The 18,370-nt window shown below is 39.8% G+C and overlaps 1 protein-coding gene across 4 annotated transcripts in view; it reads right to left on the bottom strand.

Moving 5' to 3' along the window:
- The window catches only part of LOC150106126 (uncharacterized), a 424,317-nt gene that overhangs the window by 44,766 nt on the left and 361,181 nt on the right, over positions 1–18,370 (bottom strand). For all 4 annotated transcript variants that reach the window (XM_090393871.1, XM_090393872.1, XM_090393873.1 and 1 more), the window contains one exon: positions 12,033–12,176. In XM_090393871.1, the coding sequence (XP_090249997.1) occupies positions 12,033–12,176 (144 nt within the window). The remainder of the gene's footprint in view (positions 1–12,032; positions 12,177–18,370) is intronic.

The raw sequence follows: 18,370 nt of genomic DNA, 5'->3' as shown, positions 1-18,370 counted from the left end.
ATATTTCCTCCATAATCTCCTCTTATGAACATTATGGATGAATTTTTCCATCATTCATCCATTTCACCCCTACTTTATTTATCGTTTAACCTTAGGAATACCACATGGCATTGATATAAATAACTGAATACAGACCAGTTTCCAGGTACTGCAGAATTTTCTCCCCTTCAGTTATCAAGCCACTGCACATCATCAGTCTGTTTCCTTAAATTATCATATCCCTCTTCTCTGTAACTGCACACTTCCATTTTGTTCTGTAAAGCTTGTATCTGCCTACTCACTCACCATGTCAAAACTGTTATCACTGTATGAGATGTTATTATTAAATCTAACACTCAAGTCTCACATATTGCTTCAACTATATGCTGCACAAGATACTTGTCCCTGAATAGCTCAAACCTCCTTACTCACATATGTAATTTTCTTCTTTAATATATTTAGTTTAATCCATTATCCAAGTGCAAGCAAACAAAGTTTGCATCTGAAGTATCTTCAGGACTGAGGCAACTCATGGTAAAGGTGGACTAAGCTCTCATCACCCCTTATCTCAGTATCTCACACACACACACACACACACACACACACACACACACACACACACACACACACACACACACACACATATATATTATGTTGAGCCCATAAACAAGATGTTGGTTAATCAACTGACCAATACATGGTACATTACTCCATGTGTGGGTAGTTGGGAAAAGAGAAACTTGTTTACATTTGATTTAAAAGCCTGTATATTGTATTCCTATGGAAACACATAAGAAGAAAGACCGTTCCACAATACAAAGCAGATCATTCAATCTTGTGAATGTGACTTCATGGAGAGACTGAGAGCAGTTGATGATGGGGAGGAGAGACTGACTGTAATGGGAACTAATGTGACTGTAATCTAGAAATGGAGAGATTGAGAGTTGATTGGGAGTAGTTGAGTAAACTAGATGTAAATAAGGCTGTGAGACTTGATAATATATCACCACATATTGTAAAGGAATGTGCCAGGGAGTTGACACCTGCCTTGACATATTTTTGTAATACGAGTCTTGCACTTGGTCAAGTTCCTAAGGAGTGGAAGGAAGGCAAGATTGTGCCACTTCATAAAGGAGGTGATCGAACTCAAGCATCAAACTATAGGCCTATCTGTATATCAGGTGTTGTGGTTAAGTTGTTGGAGAAGCTTGTGAAAACTAGGATCCACAGTTGGGTTGAAAACAATGGTATAATCTTTGATGGACAGCATGGATTTGCTAAAGGGAGGTCGTGTTTTAGTAATCTACTTACTTATTACAATAAAGTGACTGCTTCCTTGGACAGAGGAGAAGGATACACAGTAATATACTTGGATTTCACAAAAGCTTTTGATAGAGTGCCTCATGATAGGTTGACAGTCAAACTAGAGCAGATGGGGTTGGATATTAGATTAGTGCATTGTATTAGAGCCTGGCTATCTGATAGGTATCAACAAGTTATGTATGGGGGGTGCGATATCCAGGAAAAGGAAAGTCAATTTTGCATTATCTGCAAACAAGGGATGAACCATAAAGATTAGTGAAGATATTGTGGCCTTACAAGAAGACTTGAATAAATTGAGTGATTGGGCACGGAAATGGGAATGTGAGTTCAATGTTGCAAAATGTAAGGTTTTAAAATTTGGAAAACAAAGATGGGATGCAGAATTTATGCTTGGTGAGAGTATATTGTTGGAGGTAGAGGAAATAAGAGATCTGGGGGTGATAGTGGATAAGGATCTAAAATTTAGGGGACACATTGCCAAAATTGTGAAGACAACACAAAGGCTTCTGGGAATGATGCAGAGGTCACTGACGTGTAGAAGTAGGGAGATTCTTGTTCCATTGTATAAGGCTTAAATTAGGCCACACATGGACTATTGTGCTCAGATTTGATCACCAGGTTTTCAGAAGGATGAAGAGATGTTGGAAAGGGTCCAAAGGCACTAAGGTAAGGTAAGGTCCAAAGGTACAAAGGACTAAGGTAGTTTCTGACCTCTGGAATGTCGAGTATGAGGAAAGATTGAGAAGATGTAATTTGTAGAGTCTGGCGGATAGGAGGAAGAGGGGAGATATGATAGAGACCTACAAGTTGGTAAGGGGTTGTTATAAGATCAATGGTGGAGAAGTTCTACAGAGAATGGTGGGAGATCAGGGGAGAACCAGAGGTCATCCCTGGAAACTGTATAAAGAGGGTGTGAGTAGGGGAGTGAGAGGCAGGTTTTTTTTCGTGCAGAGTTGTGAATGATTGGAATGCCTTGCCTGAGAGTGTGGTGTCTGCAAGGAGTTTGAGTGTGTTTAAGACACGGTATGATGAGATGTGTGTGTGTGATAAAAGGACCTCACAGATGAGTCTTTGACTCCATGAGGTCTTGGGTAATAATAATATAATAATAATCTCCCATAATGCAAATCACATCTCCTTGCAGACATGTATAATACTATGCATTAAGGGAAGGGCCACTGCCAAGACTGGTTTCGACCTTTATTGAGGTCTCGTCAGTGGGAGCCAGACCCAGAAGTGGTGATACTAAGTCAGAAGCGATGGAGAAGTCATATTTACCTATACAAGTTGCCAAAAGGTTTATCACCTTATTATTAAATTACTCTAGATTTAGAGAAAGATGTTGGAAGTTTTTTCCCACTTGGTTAGACTATAATAAATTTAGTTTGGACCAAGCTCTCATGATTCCATAGTTAAAGTCACCCATTATTATTACCTTCTTGTCACTCACCAGTCTCACTGTCTGAATATTTCAGAATCAACTCCATCTGCATTCTATGGCATGTAGCAACACTCCACGAAATCTAAAATTTATGCTTACATCAACCTCACAACAATCAGCCTCAAAGCCATTATCATTATAGCTTCCTTCAAGTTCCACACTGAGAGGATACAATGCTTCTGAATACAATGCATCAGTAATACTCCACCTGCTCTTTAATCCTCTCTGTATTTTATAAACACACACACACACACACACACACACACACACACACACACACACACACACACACACACACACACACACACACACACACACACACACACACACACACACACACACACACACACACACACACACACACACACACACACACACACACACACACACACACACACACACACACACACACACACACACACACACACACACACACACACACACACACACACACACACACACACACACACACATATTATGTTGAGCCCATAAACAAGAGGTTGGTTAATCAACCGAGCCCATATGTGAGTACTTGGGAAAAGAGAAACTTGTTTACATTTGATTTAAAAGCCTGTATATCGTATTCCTATGGAAACACATAAGAAGAAAGACCGTTCCACAATACAAAGTAGCAGGGATGAAAGAAGAGTTAAAGAAACTTGTTCTGTGAGTTTCAAGTTGTAGTGTGAAGGGATGTAGGGTAGCAGCTGCACATGTTCCAACCGACTTGGTACTGAGTGGGGGGATTATTGATGCTGTTTCATATGAACATTTGCCATGGAAATATTTATAGAATACATGTGTTGTAGAAACCAAATGTCAGTGCAAAAGTAGGAAAAGTGAGATGGTAAGAGATGGGTTATTAATCAAACTAATTTTCCTTCTCTGTATTGAGTCAAGCATTTCAAGGGAACTCTTAGGGCTCCATCCCAAATGATTTGAGAGCAGTATTCAATAGCTGGGCCTATTTGTGACTTGTATAAGTGTTTGTGACTTGTACAAGTAATGTCTTGAGTGAAAGAGAAATCCTAGTTTTTTTTTTTTTTAGAAACTGAGGATGCAGTGTTTGTGATGTGTTTATGCCAGGAGAGGCTTGATGTCACGGATATTCCAAGAAGAGGAATCTAATCGTCCGGAAATTTGAGTGTTGTCAATGGTAATACTGGGAGAAAATAGTTCTTTTTCTTTGTGAGAAATAAGGCAGAACTGGGTTTTCTAACATTTAAATTGATGAGGTTATCTAAACCCCATTGGAGGATGGCTTGGAGATCAAAATTGAGGGCAGTAGTGGTTGAGGTGATTTGTCTAGAGTAAGGTTTATCAAATGACAGGGAGTGCAATGTGCTGTCAACTGCAAAACTGTGTATGGGTTGGAGGTCAACTGAAGTAAGTCATTGATATATAGAAGGAAGAGGGTTGGTGAGAGAACAGAACCTTGTGGAACCCCAACATTAGTTGAATGGTGAGAGAATATGGAACCATCCACCATCACACATAGCATGCATCCAGACAGACGGCTGGCAATCCAACTGCAGAAGTCCTGAAACAGACCAATGATTGGAGTTTGCTTAGTAAGCTTTCATGCCAGACCTGGTAAAAGCTTTGGAGATATCAAATACAACCACTTGAGATTCGCCAATCTTCTCCATGGTATTTGTCCAGAGATGGATGATATATGTGAGTAGATTTCCTGTTGATTGGCAATGATGAAATCCATACTGGTGGTCATTTATTAGCTGAGTGCCTTCGAGGTAGTGTAGGAGTTGGGAATTGATGATTCTCTGCATTACTTTAGACAGGACTGAGGTGAGCAAGATCGGAATACGATCTCACTAATAGGAATACGATATACAGGCTTTTAAATCAAATGTAAACAAGTTTCTCTTTTCCCAACTGCCCACACATGGAGTAATGTACCATGTATTGCTCGGTTGATTAACCAACCTCTTGTTTATGGGCTCAACATAATATATATGTGTGTGTGTGTGTGTGTGTGTGTGTGTGTGTGTGTGTGTGTGTGTGTGTGTGTGTGTGTGTGTGTGTGTGTGTGTGTGTTTATAAAATACAGAGAGGATTAAAGAGCAGGTGGAGTATTACTGATGCATTGTATTCAGAAGCATTGTATCCTCTCAGTGTGGAAATTGAAGAAAGCTATAATGATAATGGCTTTGAGGCTGATTGTTGTGAGGTTGATGTAAGCATAAATTTCATGTTTTCAGTGATTTGTCACCCCTCTTGGAAATGGGTTGAACATAGGCCAGTTTCCAGGCTGTGGGGTAGATACCAGTGGAATAAGAGATTATGTATAGGTACATAGGATAGGAGTCAATTCTGGTGCACAAACCTTCAGGACTAGATGGCAGTATGGTGGCTGCTCTTCCAAACATGACACTTAAACTAGTACCTAGGTGGCCTGCAGACAATTTGGTGCCTGTACATCACACTTGAGTGATGTGCAATAGGAAGCTGTGGTCGCATAGTCTCAACAGCTGTCTTGATGCTTCCATTCTAGTGGCCTCATCACCAGAGTGATCACACCATAAGAGCACAAAAGCAATGCTGGCTTTCAACACACAAAGTACGAATGGTATCGTTGCAGTAGCTAGATGGGATTCTGATTTAGAGGCATTCTGTCATCATCCCACATCTCGAACCTAAAGGCATTCAGTTGGAGATGTACACAAAACATGGCCATGATTCTAGCCAACTATGACCTCTAGTAATTTCAGCCATAAGGGCAACCATGGTCACGATGTTAGAGTTGAATGGAGTACACCACCTCCTCAAAAAACTAACAAGTTCCAACGTTTCTAAGAGTAGCACTCGGCATTCACTCTATGGGTACCTCAAAGAGGTGTGCCAGACCTGGCCTGCCACCAGGGTTTTTGAACACAGGCTTAAGAACTGACTGAACCAGGGCTTTAAATGACATGTCTGGGCAAAATGCCCATATAATTGTGTCATGTTTACTCTCACCATGTACCCTTGATTGATATTCTTTCACTTAACATTCAAACCACTGGCCACAAACACATTGGGGGCAACACCTCTCAACAAACCATCAAATTGGTTTGTTTTAATTAGAAAGTCGGATTCCCGTACCAGTTCTGAGTCAGCTGTTAGTTAACAGCTAGAATGGTTGCTCCAGAAGGGCCAGCCATGGCACACAGCTGAGGCATTCCATGAGAAAGCCCTGACACTGGTCTGGGCTCAGCCGTTCCATCACTGGACAGTTTCGCCCAATCCTGGTGCAGTGACATACCCACTTCAGACCCCAGCCCAACCAGCCTGGTCCTCAGAGCCAATCCTTGTCCTGAGGTTACAGATTTATCTTACAAGCTTCCCTTACTCTATCGACTAGAGGCTATTCACCTTGGAGACCTGCTGCAGATACGGGTACAGTCCATCATGAAAATCACACTCTCTCTCCCTCAGATTTTCAAGGGCTGACAGGAGCTCTCCGGACACTGCAGGAGGCATGGTGCTTTATGGGGATAGCATCGCTATCTCCGGACAAACATGATTCCAGGGAGTCCAACCCTTACAATGAAATGCCAACTCTCCCCAGGACTCCTATCCGAGTTTGATTGGGTTACCACACTTGGCCAAAGAAGCACTGATCTCCGTGTCTGGGTTTGGGAATATTAACCTGATTTCCTTTCGGTCTTCTGATGAAACTACCTTTTTTCTCACAATGTCCTGCTTCAGAATGGATTTCTCCTATTCCTTAGAACCAACTGACCCATGTTCAACTGCTGTTCACATGGAATCCTCCTCCACCTCAGTCCTTAAGGATCTCACTTGAGTATTTGCTATTACAACCAAGATCTGCACCAACGGTGACTCCAGGTGGGCTTATGCCTAGCACCTTCCATGCATGCCACTGCAACCCTCCTGCTCACTGCCACGCAAGAGTCAAGCTTATCTGTGGCAGCGGCTGGATATAGGCTTGATGCTGGAGCGCCATTCATGTTCAGGGCTAGTTGCTTTGTTAGGTGAGTCGTTACACACTCCTTAGCAGATTTCGATTTCCATAGTCATCGTCCTGCTGTCTGTAGCAACCAACACCTTTCATGGGCGTCTCATGAGCACCTCACATCAGGTGTTGTAACCCAGCATTTGGTTCATCCCACAGTGCCAGTTCTGTTTACCAAAAGTGGCCCACTGGGCAATCTCATCCAGGCTTTGAGTCAAGCAAGCCAAACATTTCACCCATTTAAAGTTTGAGAATAGGTTGAGGTCATTTTGGCCACAAGGCCTCTTTCATTCGTTCGCTTTACCAGATGTGACTGATTCCCTCGAGTGCCAGCTATCCTGAGGAAAACTTTGGAGAGAACCAGCTACTAGATGGTTCGATTAGTCTTTCATCCATATACCCAGGTCTGACGATCGATTTGCATGTCAGAAATGCTGCGGACCTCCGCCAGAGGAAACTCTGGTGGAGGTCCACCACTCGGTCCAACCAGGCTGTTCCAGGTTGGGACCTGAAAGATGGTGAACTATGCCTGGGGAAGACCCAACCTGGGACAGCCAGCCTGGCTGGACCAAGTAGTTAGTGTATCAGCTCTCCAGCCAAAGGTCTGTTGGGTTTGAATCCCACCATGAACATGGATGTTTGCAATTTTCAGTGAAAATATTAGCGTTGTTGGTGGAGGACAGTAAGTGGCATTGGTGTAGATGATGCAGTTCACTGTAGTTGGTAGATTTGAGTGGTGGAGACAAAGAATTGTAGAGTAGGTGCCCTCCCTCAATGAGGGAGGGCACCTACTCTTCTCAATCTTTCCTCATACTCGACAGTCCAGAGGTTAGAAACTACCTTAGTCAGTTGCCTCTGGACCCTTTCTAACATTTCTTCATCCTTTTGAAACCAGGTGACCAAATCTGTGCACAGCAGTCCATGTGTGGCCTAATCAAAGCCTTATACCATGGAACAAGAATCTCCCTACTTCTACAAGTCAGTGTCCTCCGCATCATTCGCAGAATTTTTTTGTGTTGTCCACACAGTTTTGGCAATGTGTTTCCTAAATCTCAGATCCTTATCCACTATCACTCCAAGAGCCCTTATTTCCTCCACCTACGACAATATATCCCCACCAAACATAAATTCTGATTCCCATCTTTGTTTCCCAAATTTTAAAACCTTACATTCTGCAACATTGAACTCGCATCTCCATTCCCATACCCATTCACTCAATTTATTCAAGTCTTCTTGTAAGGCCACAATATCTTCACTACTCTTTATGGTTCGTCCCAACTTTGCATTATCTGCAAACAACTGGATATATACATCCAAATCTTTGCCAATATCATTAATATACATGTTAAACAGTAATGGCCCTAAAACAGACCCCTGAGGCACTCCACTAGTGACTTTCCTTTTCCTGGATATTGCACCCCCATACACAACTTGTTGATACCTATCAGATAGTCAGGCTCTAATCCAATGCACTAATCTAATATCCAATCCCATCTGCTCTAGTTTGACTGTCAACCTATCATGAGGTACTCTATGAAAAGCCTTTGCAAAATCCAAGTATATTACTGTGTATCCTTCTGCTCTGTCCAAGGAAGCAGTCACTTTATTGTAATAAGTAAGTAAATTACTAAAACATGACCTCCCTTTAGTAAATCCATGCTGTCCATCAAAGATAATACCACTGTTGTCAATCCAATTCTGTATCTAGTTCTCAACAGCTTTTCCAACAACTTAACCACAACACCTGACACACAGATAGGCTTATAATTTGATGCTTGAGTTCTATCACTTCCCTTATGAAGCAGCACAGTCTTGCCCTCCTTCCACTCCTTTGGAACTCGACCCAGTGCTCAGACTAAAAAAATATGTCAAGACAGATGTCAACTCCCTGGCACATTCCTTTACAATATGTGGTGATATATTATCAAGTCCCACAGCTTTATTAACATCTAGTTTTCTCAACTCCCCATACACCTCTTGCTCACTTACCCTCAGTCTCTTCTCCCCATCATCAACTGCTCTCAATCTCTCTATGGAGTCACATTCACAAGAATGAAAGAGTTTTATGAACTGCTTATTAAAGATTTCCACTATATCTTCCACACCAGTTGTCCTTATACCATTTTCTCCAATCAATGTCATCTTTCCATCATTCTTTTTTTTGCTGGCCACATATCAAAAGAACTCCCTATGATACTTTTTGGCTTCATTACCTAATTGCTGCTCATACCTCACTTTTGCTAAACTTACCAACCAAGTCACCCATCTTACCTAGTCTTTGTAATATTTATTGAATTGGTTATTACCACTTCTCTTATGCTGCTTCTAAAATGCCTTTTTTCTCTGTATTGCATGCTTAATCTCTTCATTCATCCATTTCACACCTACCTTATTTAACCTTCTCACCCTTGGAATATATTTAGACATTGATATCTACTAGATAGTTCTTGAATATTCCCCAAGCCGCATTGATCTCTTTTCCAGCTAACTCCTCATTTCATGCTACACCTGCAAGTTGCTCCTGAGCCCTTCATAATCGCCTTGTAGTTCTACATATACCTTTTTCGCACAGAGGTCATCATACTGCTGGCAACCACCCAGATAATCACTTCATAGTCCCTCTCACCACTGAAGGGTGATTTGACATTTCATTTATAATTACATCCTCTGATGAGATGATCAAATCCCAGACCTCAATCCTCATGTGCCCTTTGTTACATACTGAAAATGAGTTTTTTTGAGTTTTTGAGGGACAACTACTCAAGAAACTCATTTTCTTTACCTCCAGTTGCTATCTCATCATCCCAGTCTATATTGCCATATTAAAATCGCCCATAATGATCACCCATTTCTTATTTGCTTGTCTAATTTGATTATACATTTCATAGTCACTACCATCCGAATTACCAGTCTATAACAACATCCGACCAAGTATTTCATTCTATTCACCTCTATCTCACACCATATGGCCTCAAAACCATTGGCACTAGGCACTATTTCACTCTTGCATGTCTACTTTGTATGGACATAAAACTCTTTCTCTATCAATTATATCAATAATTGAGTCTGTTTACCCAATTATTCCAACAATTTTTGGGTGAACAGATGCAATTAATGCAATCATTTCATTTGCTTTATTTCTTACACTTCTAGCATTTGTATACGAACATAGCAACTCATTCCTGGATCTATAGCTAATTCCACTGATACCACCCATTTGATGTGATTTCTCCATGCTCAACTCAAGCCATTTCCCTTTCTCCTTATTCATCTTAGAACCCTCTTCAAATCCAACTGATTTCTCTTGATCCCACTTAGAGCATCCACTTTCTCACACTGTGTTCCCCTGTCTACCCTGAGCCTCCCCGTTTCCCTGTCTGTCTTGCACAACCATTCTCTAATTCTCTATACTCATGCTGCTTACTTCTTCATTCATAACACCTCTTCAATCTCTCCTGTCTTACTCTCCTGCTGTTCCACATCGCTTCCCACTTGATCGGATTCATTCTCTGCACTCACTGCTCTACCTCCCAGCAGCAGTCTCACCAAGCAATTCACACCAAAGCACTCAAATGCAGTACATCACTCTTATACAGTTCACTTAGTCCTTCAAGCTCATTCAACACATTAAAACTGCACTCCTTTCTCCTCGCACATTTCCACTAACATATCATTCATAATACTTGCTCTCTGCTTCATCTCGCCACTGTCATACTTAGGCAAACATGCTTACTACCTTTCCTATCACACTATTCTCTTTTATCTGTCTAAGCAATCTCCTGATATCCAATCTGATGTGTTCTTTGTTCAACGTCAATTCATTTTTACCTATTACGACTACCAACTCTTTCACTTGTTTACTTCTCATAGTCTTCTCATGTCTCAATCACTCTACTCATTCTACCTCCAGTAAAACATACTTTGTACATCCTGTTTTCCAGCACACCTTTAATAATTGAATCACCATACAATGCCACTTGGGAGTCTTTTGTTACCTCTTTTATACCAACATTATTTGTTTTCATCATTTTCACTCTTCTATACATATCTTGAATAGGTTTGCCAGAGTCTGTTTTGGGTGCCATGACTGTGAATGAGTTCAAATAAAAGTATAACAGATACTGTACAAATGATGGTTAGTGCTTGGCATGATGTTTATGGCTTCCCTCAGCTAGTCTAAGGAATCCATTGAGTTGCTCATATAAAAATATGCCTTGCATAGACTTTCTGAATGGGCAAATGAATGGGACCACCAGTTCGACAAAGTGCAAGATTTTAAAGCTTGGAAAGCACAGATGGGATGCAGAGTATAAGACTGGTGGGAAGGAGTTGGAGATGATGGATCTGGAGTGCTGGTAGATAAGCAACATTTTAGCAACATTTTTCTAAAATTGTGAGGATAGCAGAGCACATTATTGGAATGATGTGTTGAGCAATGACATGTAAAAGTAAGGATGTTATGATTCCACTGTATGGCTGTTCCAAAGAACACATGCAAATGGAATAAAAGAGGAGAATGTGGCTCATTAAATATGAAGTTGAACTGTGTATGAATAAGTAGGTGTTGCTTGTGATTTCTTAAAGGCTTAAAGAAAGTTAAAGAATGTTAGTGACCAGTTCACAGATCATAGCCTATGCAAAGGCCCACAGAAAAGACAATACAAAAACAGAATGTTTGTGAGAAGGTAATTTGAACAAATTCGTGAGAGAGAGGGATTATCTATTAACTGGATTGATATCTTGTGAGTACCATTATAAAAGTGGCTGATACACTTCTCTGTGAGAATACTATTCTAAGCCTGGATGAATTTGGGATTTATATGGTATTAGCAGTGGTACAAGTGAGGAGTAGTGTCTTGAATGTAAAAGGAAACAATGTATAAAAGGAAGCTGTGAAAGCTATATATATGATGTGTTTGTGTCTGTTAAGGCTAGAGATATAAGTCAGCCGAAGAAGAGAAATCAAATCTTACCCGAATACCATAGTTTTATCAAAGGTAAGGGGAAGAAAATGAGCTCGTTCTTGCAAGAAAAAAGACATAAGTGCAGCTTGGTAGCAGTGAAGCTCACAAGATTATTTTTATTCTACTAGAAATGGCAAGATCAGCGTTTAAGGTATTTGGTATAGATCTTGAAGTTTAGAATGTTTGCCTAACACAAGGTTTGGCTAATAAATAAGAAGAACTGGATACACTACCATCAATGGTTAGTGGAGAAATCTGAAGTGAGGAAATTAGTGACTCAGCTGTAAAGTGTGGAAGGTAAACCATAAGATGGTATCATATTTTGAAGAACTTGAGTATTCATACTTACTTCCTTTTCTTTCCTGCATATTTCATTTTGACAGCTATTACAGTTATGAGTAGTTGATTCCACTTTGTTCTCCCCATCAAAGCTAGCTGTGATTTCCTCTTTGCTTGACACCCTGTCTTTCTCATCATACAAATTAATATGACTCTAGGAGAGAGAGAGAGAGAAAGTTAAGTGAATACAGTAAATGTTGACTTAAGAAAATATTAGATGAAGTTTGTTCAAAAAAAGAATCAGAACCAAACATAAAAAAAAAATGATAATGAGAAAAAGAATCTCAGCTGATATGACAGCAAAAAGCATATTTCTTATACAAGTATGATTTTTTTTGCAAAAAGGCATACTTTGCAGAATTTGGTTATGTTGCTTATGCATTGCCCATCATTATGTTAGCCTTAAGTGAATAAAATAAATGTTAATTTTAAATATAAAAAAAAAATATTGGATAAAAATGAAAAAGAAATGATCAACAAATGGTGAGGCTTAAGTACTCTATTAACTTTCAACATGGAAGGACAAATGCTGGAAATAAATAGTATAAAAAAATAAAGAAAATTCACTAATGCCTTTAATTCCCTACCCTATAAGAGAGTAGGTGAAGCCATTTTAGCCCTATCTAACTTTTGGGGACTGAGAAGCCATTTCAATCTCCACTGGTAGCCAATCAGTGATATCTGGCATGAGGCTGTCACCAGTTATAAATGACACTAATGAAAAGAGGCAGCAAGTGTTGCCATCATGTAGTCCCTAACACAGTATATTGTTTCTCTGAAATAGTGTGGGTTCTACAGTCAATTTTCTTGGGTTTACAGAATGAAAAACTGAGTTTCCAGGAGAAAAAACTTTCAAAGTCATCCATATTGACTTCACAAATATTATTATTATTATTATTATTATTATTGCCCAAAACCCCATGGAGTCAAAGATTCATCTAGGAGGTACTTTTATTATACAGACAGCTCATCTTACCACACTTTAAACACACTAAAATTCTCTGCATACACCATGCTCTCAGGCAAGGCATTCCAATCATTCACAACTCTGCATGCAAAATACTCCCCTGCTCACATCCGCTTTATACAGTTTCCAGAGATGACCTCTGGTTGTCTTAGGTCCAACTTCAATGAGATAAATTTCTGTTTCTTCAAGATCTACTTATCACAGTTATTTTCAATTATGTATGCATTCATTTACACTTTTATCTCAAAGATCCATTTATTGTATATGTTTTATTATTATTAAAATCAGACTTCTTTGAAGTTAAAAAATGCATCACAGGAAGTGCATGCTGTTTCACACAGAGGTCATCGAATATGTGTTTTAAATTCATTCAAGGCATCCACACCATGTGCATAAAACGCATTCACTCACTAACATACAAAGAACCTGCACCTTATTATTAATATTATTGTAAGGGCACCTTCATGAAGTCCAAAGACAACTCTTTGCAGAAGACCCAAATTATCCACACAATCTATCATCCCTCTCCTTGAACAACCCATTAATAGACAAAGCACTGACAACTGACCCTAGCAACTCATTTCACTCACTCACAACTCTCCCAGGGAAAAATCTAGTCCTCACAATCCTATTAACCTATTTATATAAATTATATCATCATCATCATCATCATCATCATCATCAAATTCCAGCTATGTACTCTCAAGGGGGTGTATATGATAGTACTATATGAAAAATTTACATTATTATTAATTTCCTATCTACAATTTTCCTCCAAATCAGTCTGTTACTTGTCAAGACTCCAATATTATCAGATCTTATATTTCTATCATCTAAGGCACTTTGTACCGTATCAATCCACCTATATCTTGGTCTTCCTCTGGGTCGTTTTGCTGCCAACCTGGCAGAGAACACTTGTTTTGCTAATCTTTCCTCGCCCATTCTGTTTAAGTGACCATACCACCTGAGATTAGCTCTGCTAACGCATTCCTGGATGCTGACAATGTCAAGTTCTTTCCTAATATTTGAAGGGCAGGAATCAACCTGAATATCGTAGGTTGGTCATCATTAGGGAAGTGTGGAGGTGGAGCAGAAAAGACTGTACTCCAGAATTTAACAAAATCATCATGTAAGTCTGCTAGAGGTGGATGGGAAGCACCGAGGCATCAAGTGTTCAGAGAATTCACCATGGAGGTAATCATTTAACTGATCTGTGATATCCATCCCATCCACTTTCTCATGTTAGGCTTCGGAAGGTGCCGTTGAAGATTCTTCAAGACTTATTGGATATTCTCCTTTCCAGTAAAGCAATACCACCATACCTATGCACTTCAAGAGCTATCTTCATTCCAAAGAAAGAAACTTCAAGCCATGCATCAGACTTTAGACTTATTACCATCTCCCCTGTGATACTTAGACTCTATCATAAAATCTTAGTTAAACAACTTCTGCAATATATACAGCATGATTATAGACAGAGAGCTTTTGTTCCTTCAGACAGCTGTGCCGAGAATATGTATCTTCTTTCTTCTCTTCTCTCTGATTCCCAACACCACCTTAAGCCTCTATATATGGCATTGCTAGACCTCCAAAAGGCCTTTGATAGAGTCCCCTTTCCTGCTCTCCTTCGAGTGCTGTCTATTGCTGGATGTCTAGAACCCTTTCTTTCCTATGTTATGGAGCTATACTTGGGTAGCTCCATCACTATCAATACAGGATCACATGTGACTTCTATTCCTGCAGCGCGGGGTGTTCACCAGAGTGATTCTCTATCTTCTCTTTTCTTTAACTGCATCATAGATGAGTTTCTTCACTCTCTTCCTAGCCATATAGGTTACTCTCTAGACGCTTCTTCCTTTAATGCTATGGCCTTTGCAGACGATCTTATTCTCGTAGTCTCTACTAAGGTAAGCTTGCAGGAACACCTTGACCAGGCAGTTGACTTTTTCTCTATTTGAGGCCTTTCTATTAACATAGAGAAGTCCTGCTCTTTAGCTCTTGTCCCCTCTGGTCGTGACAAGAAGCTTAAGGTCGAGACTCTATAGTCTTGACCTTAAGCACAGTAGGCCGTTGCATGCTTTGACCATCCTGGAAGAGTGGAGATACCTCTGTATCATGTTTACACCAATGGGAAAGTCTTCTCTCCCTTCTATCCTAGAAGCTGGGATTGCTTCTTGGAGGAAAGCTTCTCTCAAGCCCTAGCAAAAACTGTTTCTCCTTTCCAGTGGCAGCCAGTGAAAATTTTAAGTGGGGGTGCTGTATATACAAAAAAAAAAAAAAAAAAAAAAAAATGTATTTCCTAATCAGTAACGAATTTATGAATAAATAAATTTACATATTCAAAATTGCTTTATTAAAAATATTTCATCCTCACCACGAACAAACACCAATAATAAAAATTTCATATCAATAGCAATGACAAGCGCAAACGAATATCGGCGTTAGATCGCAGTGCATTTGTTTTGTGTAATGATAACTGAAAAAATATAATTCTTTTCATATTTTCAACAGTGACACTCATCATAATTCAGCCTTTTATCTATAATAAATAAATAATTATATGTTATTGTAACAAAATAAAATAAGATTAACAAAAAATAGTTCACCATGCACAAGCACCAATAATAAACATTTCATATCTCACAGAAATAATGTGAGTATGGATACTAAAAATACACTGCAATTTGAACAGTATGGGAATGATGTAATGTGCAATGACAAGCGCAAATGAATATCGGCATTAGATCGCAGTGCATCTGTTTCGTAATCTAAAGCATTAATCAAACAATTCCAATTATTAACTATTCAATCAATGTCAAAACATAAGCTGTAACCTTTAACATGTTGTATTGCATTTATATAATGTTGTAAGCATTGTTATTATTTATAAACACAAACAAAATTTAAATTTTTCATTTTTTCCTTGGGGATGCTGCAGTGTTGCAGTGCTTATGTACAGGCCACCACTGCTGCTTTCCCACTATCTCCTACCTCACTTTTACCACAAGTTAGTGCTTGGCAGGACATATATCTCGGTACTGTCCCGAATGGACAGGGCTATCCATTCAGCCATGAGATCATGGCTCCGACTGCCGCCTGACACCCCTACTGCATATTTCCATGTGAGGGTGAAGGACAGTTGGCTCAGGGTTCCATCACATAGCTGGCTGATCCCATGCCTGCGGCTGTCCAAAATCGCAAAGTTTGAACTATCTTCTTCCCCTATCTGTAGAGAGGCTTTCTATATCCCATTAATACAAGAAGACTTTATAGGTGGGCTAAAGGCTGGTCTCATTACCAAGATACCTTAATTGAGTCAGCTCCCACAGAACACAAGAGATAGGCATCTCTGCTGCACTGCTCTGTAGATGGTGCTCCTTTAAAAGAGTCATATCTGGTGCCTCCCCAGCATAACTGGGTAAGGGATGGCACCAGACTCCTCCTTGGGTTCGAGTATATTGACCTTATCAGGACAAGTATCAATGCCCTGCCTACTCGAGCCCAGCCCACACAGCTCGATGGGGTAGTGACGACTCAAACTGTAGGGCTGGCTGCCACTACAGTGAGATATTGTCTTATATAGCCCAGTGTCGCTTCAGCACATGGAGTCCACATGCAGAGGCATGATGCCATGGTCTCCATTCTGAACATCTTTAAGAACAAAGGTTGGGAGACAGTGGTGGAACCACATTATAGGGCCTCTGCGAGTTTGCGTAAGCCAGACTTAGTGAATGAGATGATGATGTTTGGGTAGTTGATGCCCAGGTGGTGGGAAAAGGGCACTAGCCTATAGCCATAATAATAAGGTAAACTATTATAAGAATAACCAAAATCTAGTTAGTAAGATACGGGAGGAGCATGGGGAAACTGCGAGGTTTATCTGCACCACCATCTCTTTACATGGCATATGGAGCGCAGATAGCTATAAGGACTTAAAACAGCTTGGGTTTACACAGAAGGATATAAAAGTTTTTTCCTTGAGGGCCCTACAGGGCACACTGGTGGCATGGCATTGCCACTAGAGAATGATTACAATGATAACTAGAACAGGCATAGGGTAAAATACTTGTAAAGGCTTAGGCCTATATCAAGTCTGGATATGATGTCTGGAGGTGATGAACGGGTAGTACTGCCCATAACCAGTACAAAGATTTTTTTTTATTTTTATTAATCTTTGTCCACTGTTATTCAATTAATGATATGGATTTGACAAGCAACATACAGATATTTGCTGATGATGCAAAGAGAGTAGAGTAATCAGGAATGCTGCTGATATGCAGTACTTGCAGAATGATTTGAATAGGCTGGAATTGTGGGCATGGGAAAATGGATAACAGTAAATATAAAGTCATTTACTTTGGCATGATTAGATATCCGGTGTCATGTTATTAGTGGGATTATGCTAGAAGAAACTAATGAGGTTAGGGATCTTGGAGTGTTAGTAGATAAGAAGTTGAAGTTCAGGGCTAGGTAGCAAAGATTGAAAATACAACTCAAAAGATAATTGCAATTCTGAAACACATGCAATGATAAGGATGTCATTTTACCTCTTTACAAAGCCTTGATAAGACCTCACTTGGACAATTATGCACAGGTCTGGTCTCTTAATTTCCATTGTGATTCTGATATAGTAGAGAGAGAGAGTGTTAGAAATGATATCATGATTATGGAGTAGTTTATGAAGACAGATTGAGAATTTGTAGACTGCAGACACTAGCAAACAGGAGAAAGAGGGGTGATATGATTGAGACTTACAAACTTCTGGAAGAGATGAGGGCTAGATTTTTCTCTCATATGGTGGTGGTGCATGATTGGAATGACCTACTCCTCACCTCCTTGCTCACAACCACCTTATACAGCTTCCAGGGATGGCCTCTTGTTCATACCCTTTTCCATATATTCTATGAAAAATCTCATCCAGTTAGCAATAGAGAAACAGTCATTCCAATTTAAATTAGGGCAGTCTAGAAGTGCTTCAGAACTCTCTTTAAATAATGCTCAAACCTAAATCTGCATCAATATAGCAAAATAATTGTGATAGGTGATAGCAAAAGAGTTGTGCCCATTCAAGGAAGAGATGAAAGGGAGAAAAGTGCTACCAGATGTTGATTACAAGGCAGCTCAAACTCGCAAACATATCAGAAAGAAGGTACCCAATGACGGAGATGCTCCATAAGTATATCTGAATGCCAGAGATAAATTTCATATCACCACCTTTTACAGAATTGCTGACAAACTTGAAACTGAGATGAGAAGAAGAGGACAGATATACAAAGAAATATCAGAGATTTTCTTTTCTAAGTGATGTGCCACATAATGCTACTTCAGTGACTTCATCATCTACTGAAATTGAAAGGTATTCTCAGTGTTGTCAAAAGCTG

The sequence above is a fragment of the Typopeltis vanoorti genome, chromosome 6 (genome assembly GCF_054136105.1).
Source record: "Typopeltis vanoorti isolate ZY-2024b chromosome 6, IOZ_Tvanoo_1.0, whole genome shotgun sequence".
Taxonomy (NCBI): domain Eukaryota; kingdom Metazoa; phylum Arthropoda; class Arachnida; order Uropygi; family Thelyphonidae; genus Typopeltis; species Typopeltis vanoorti.
This window is presented reverse-complemented; position numbering and strand designations above follow the sequence as displayed.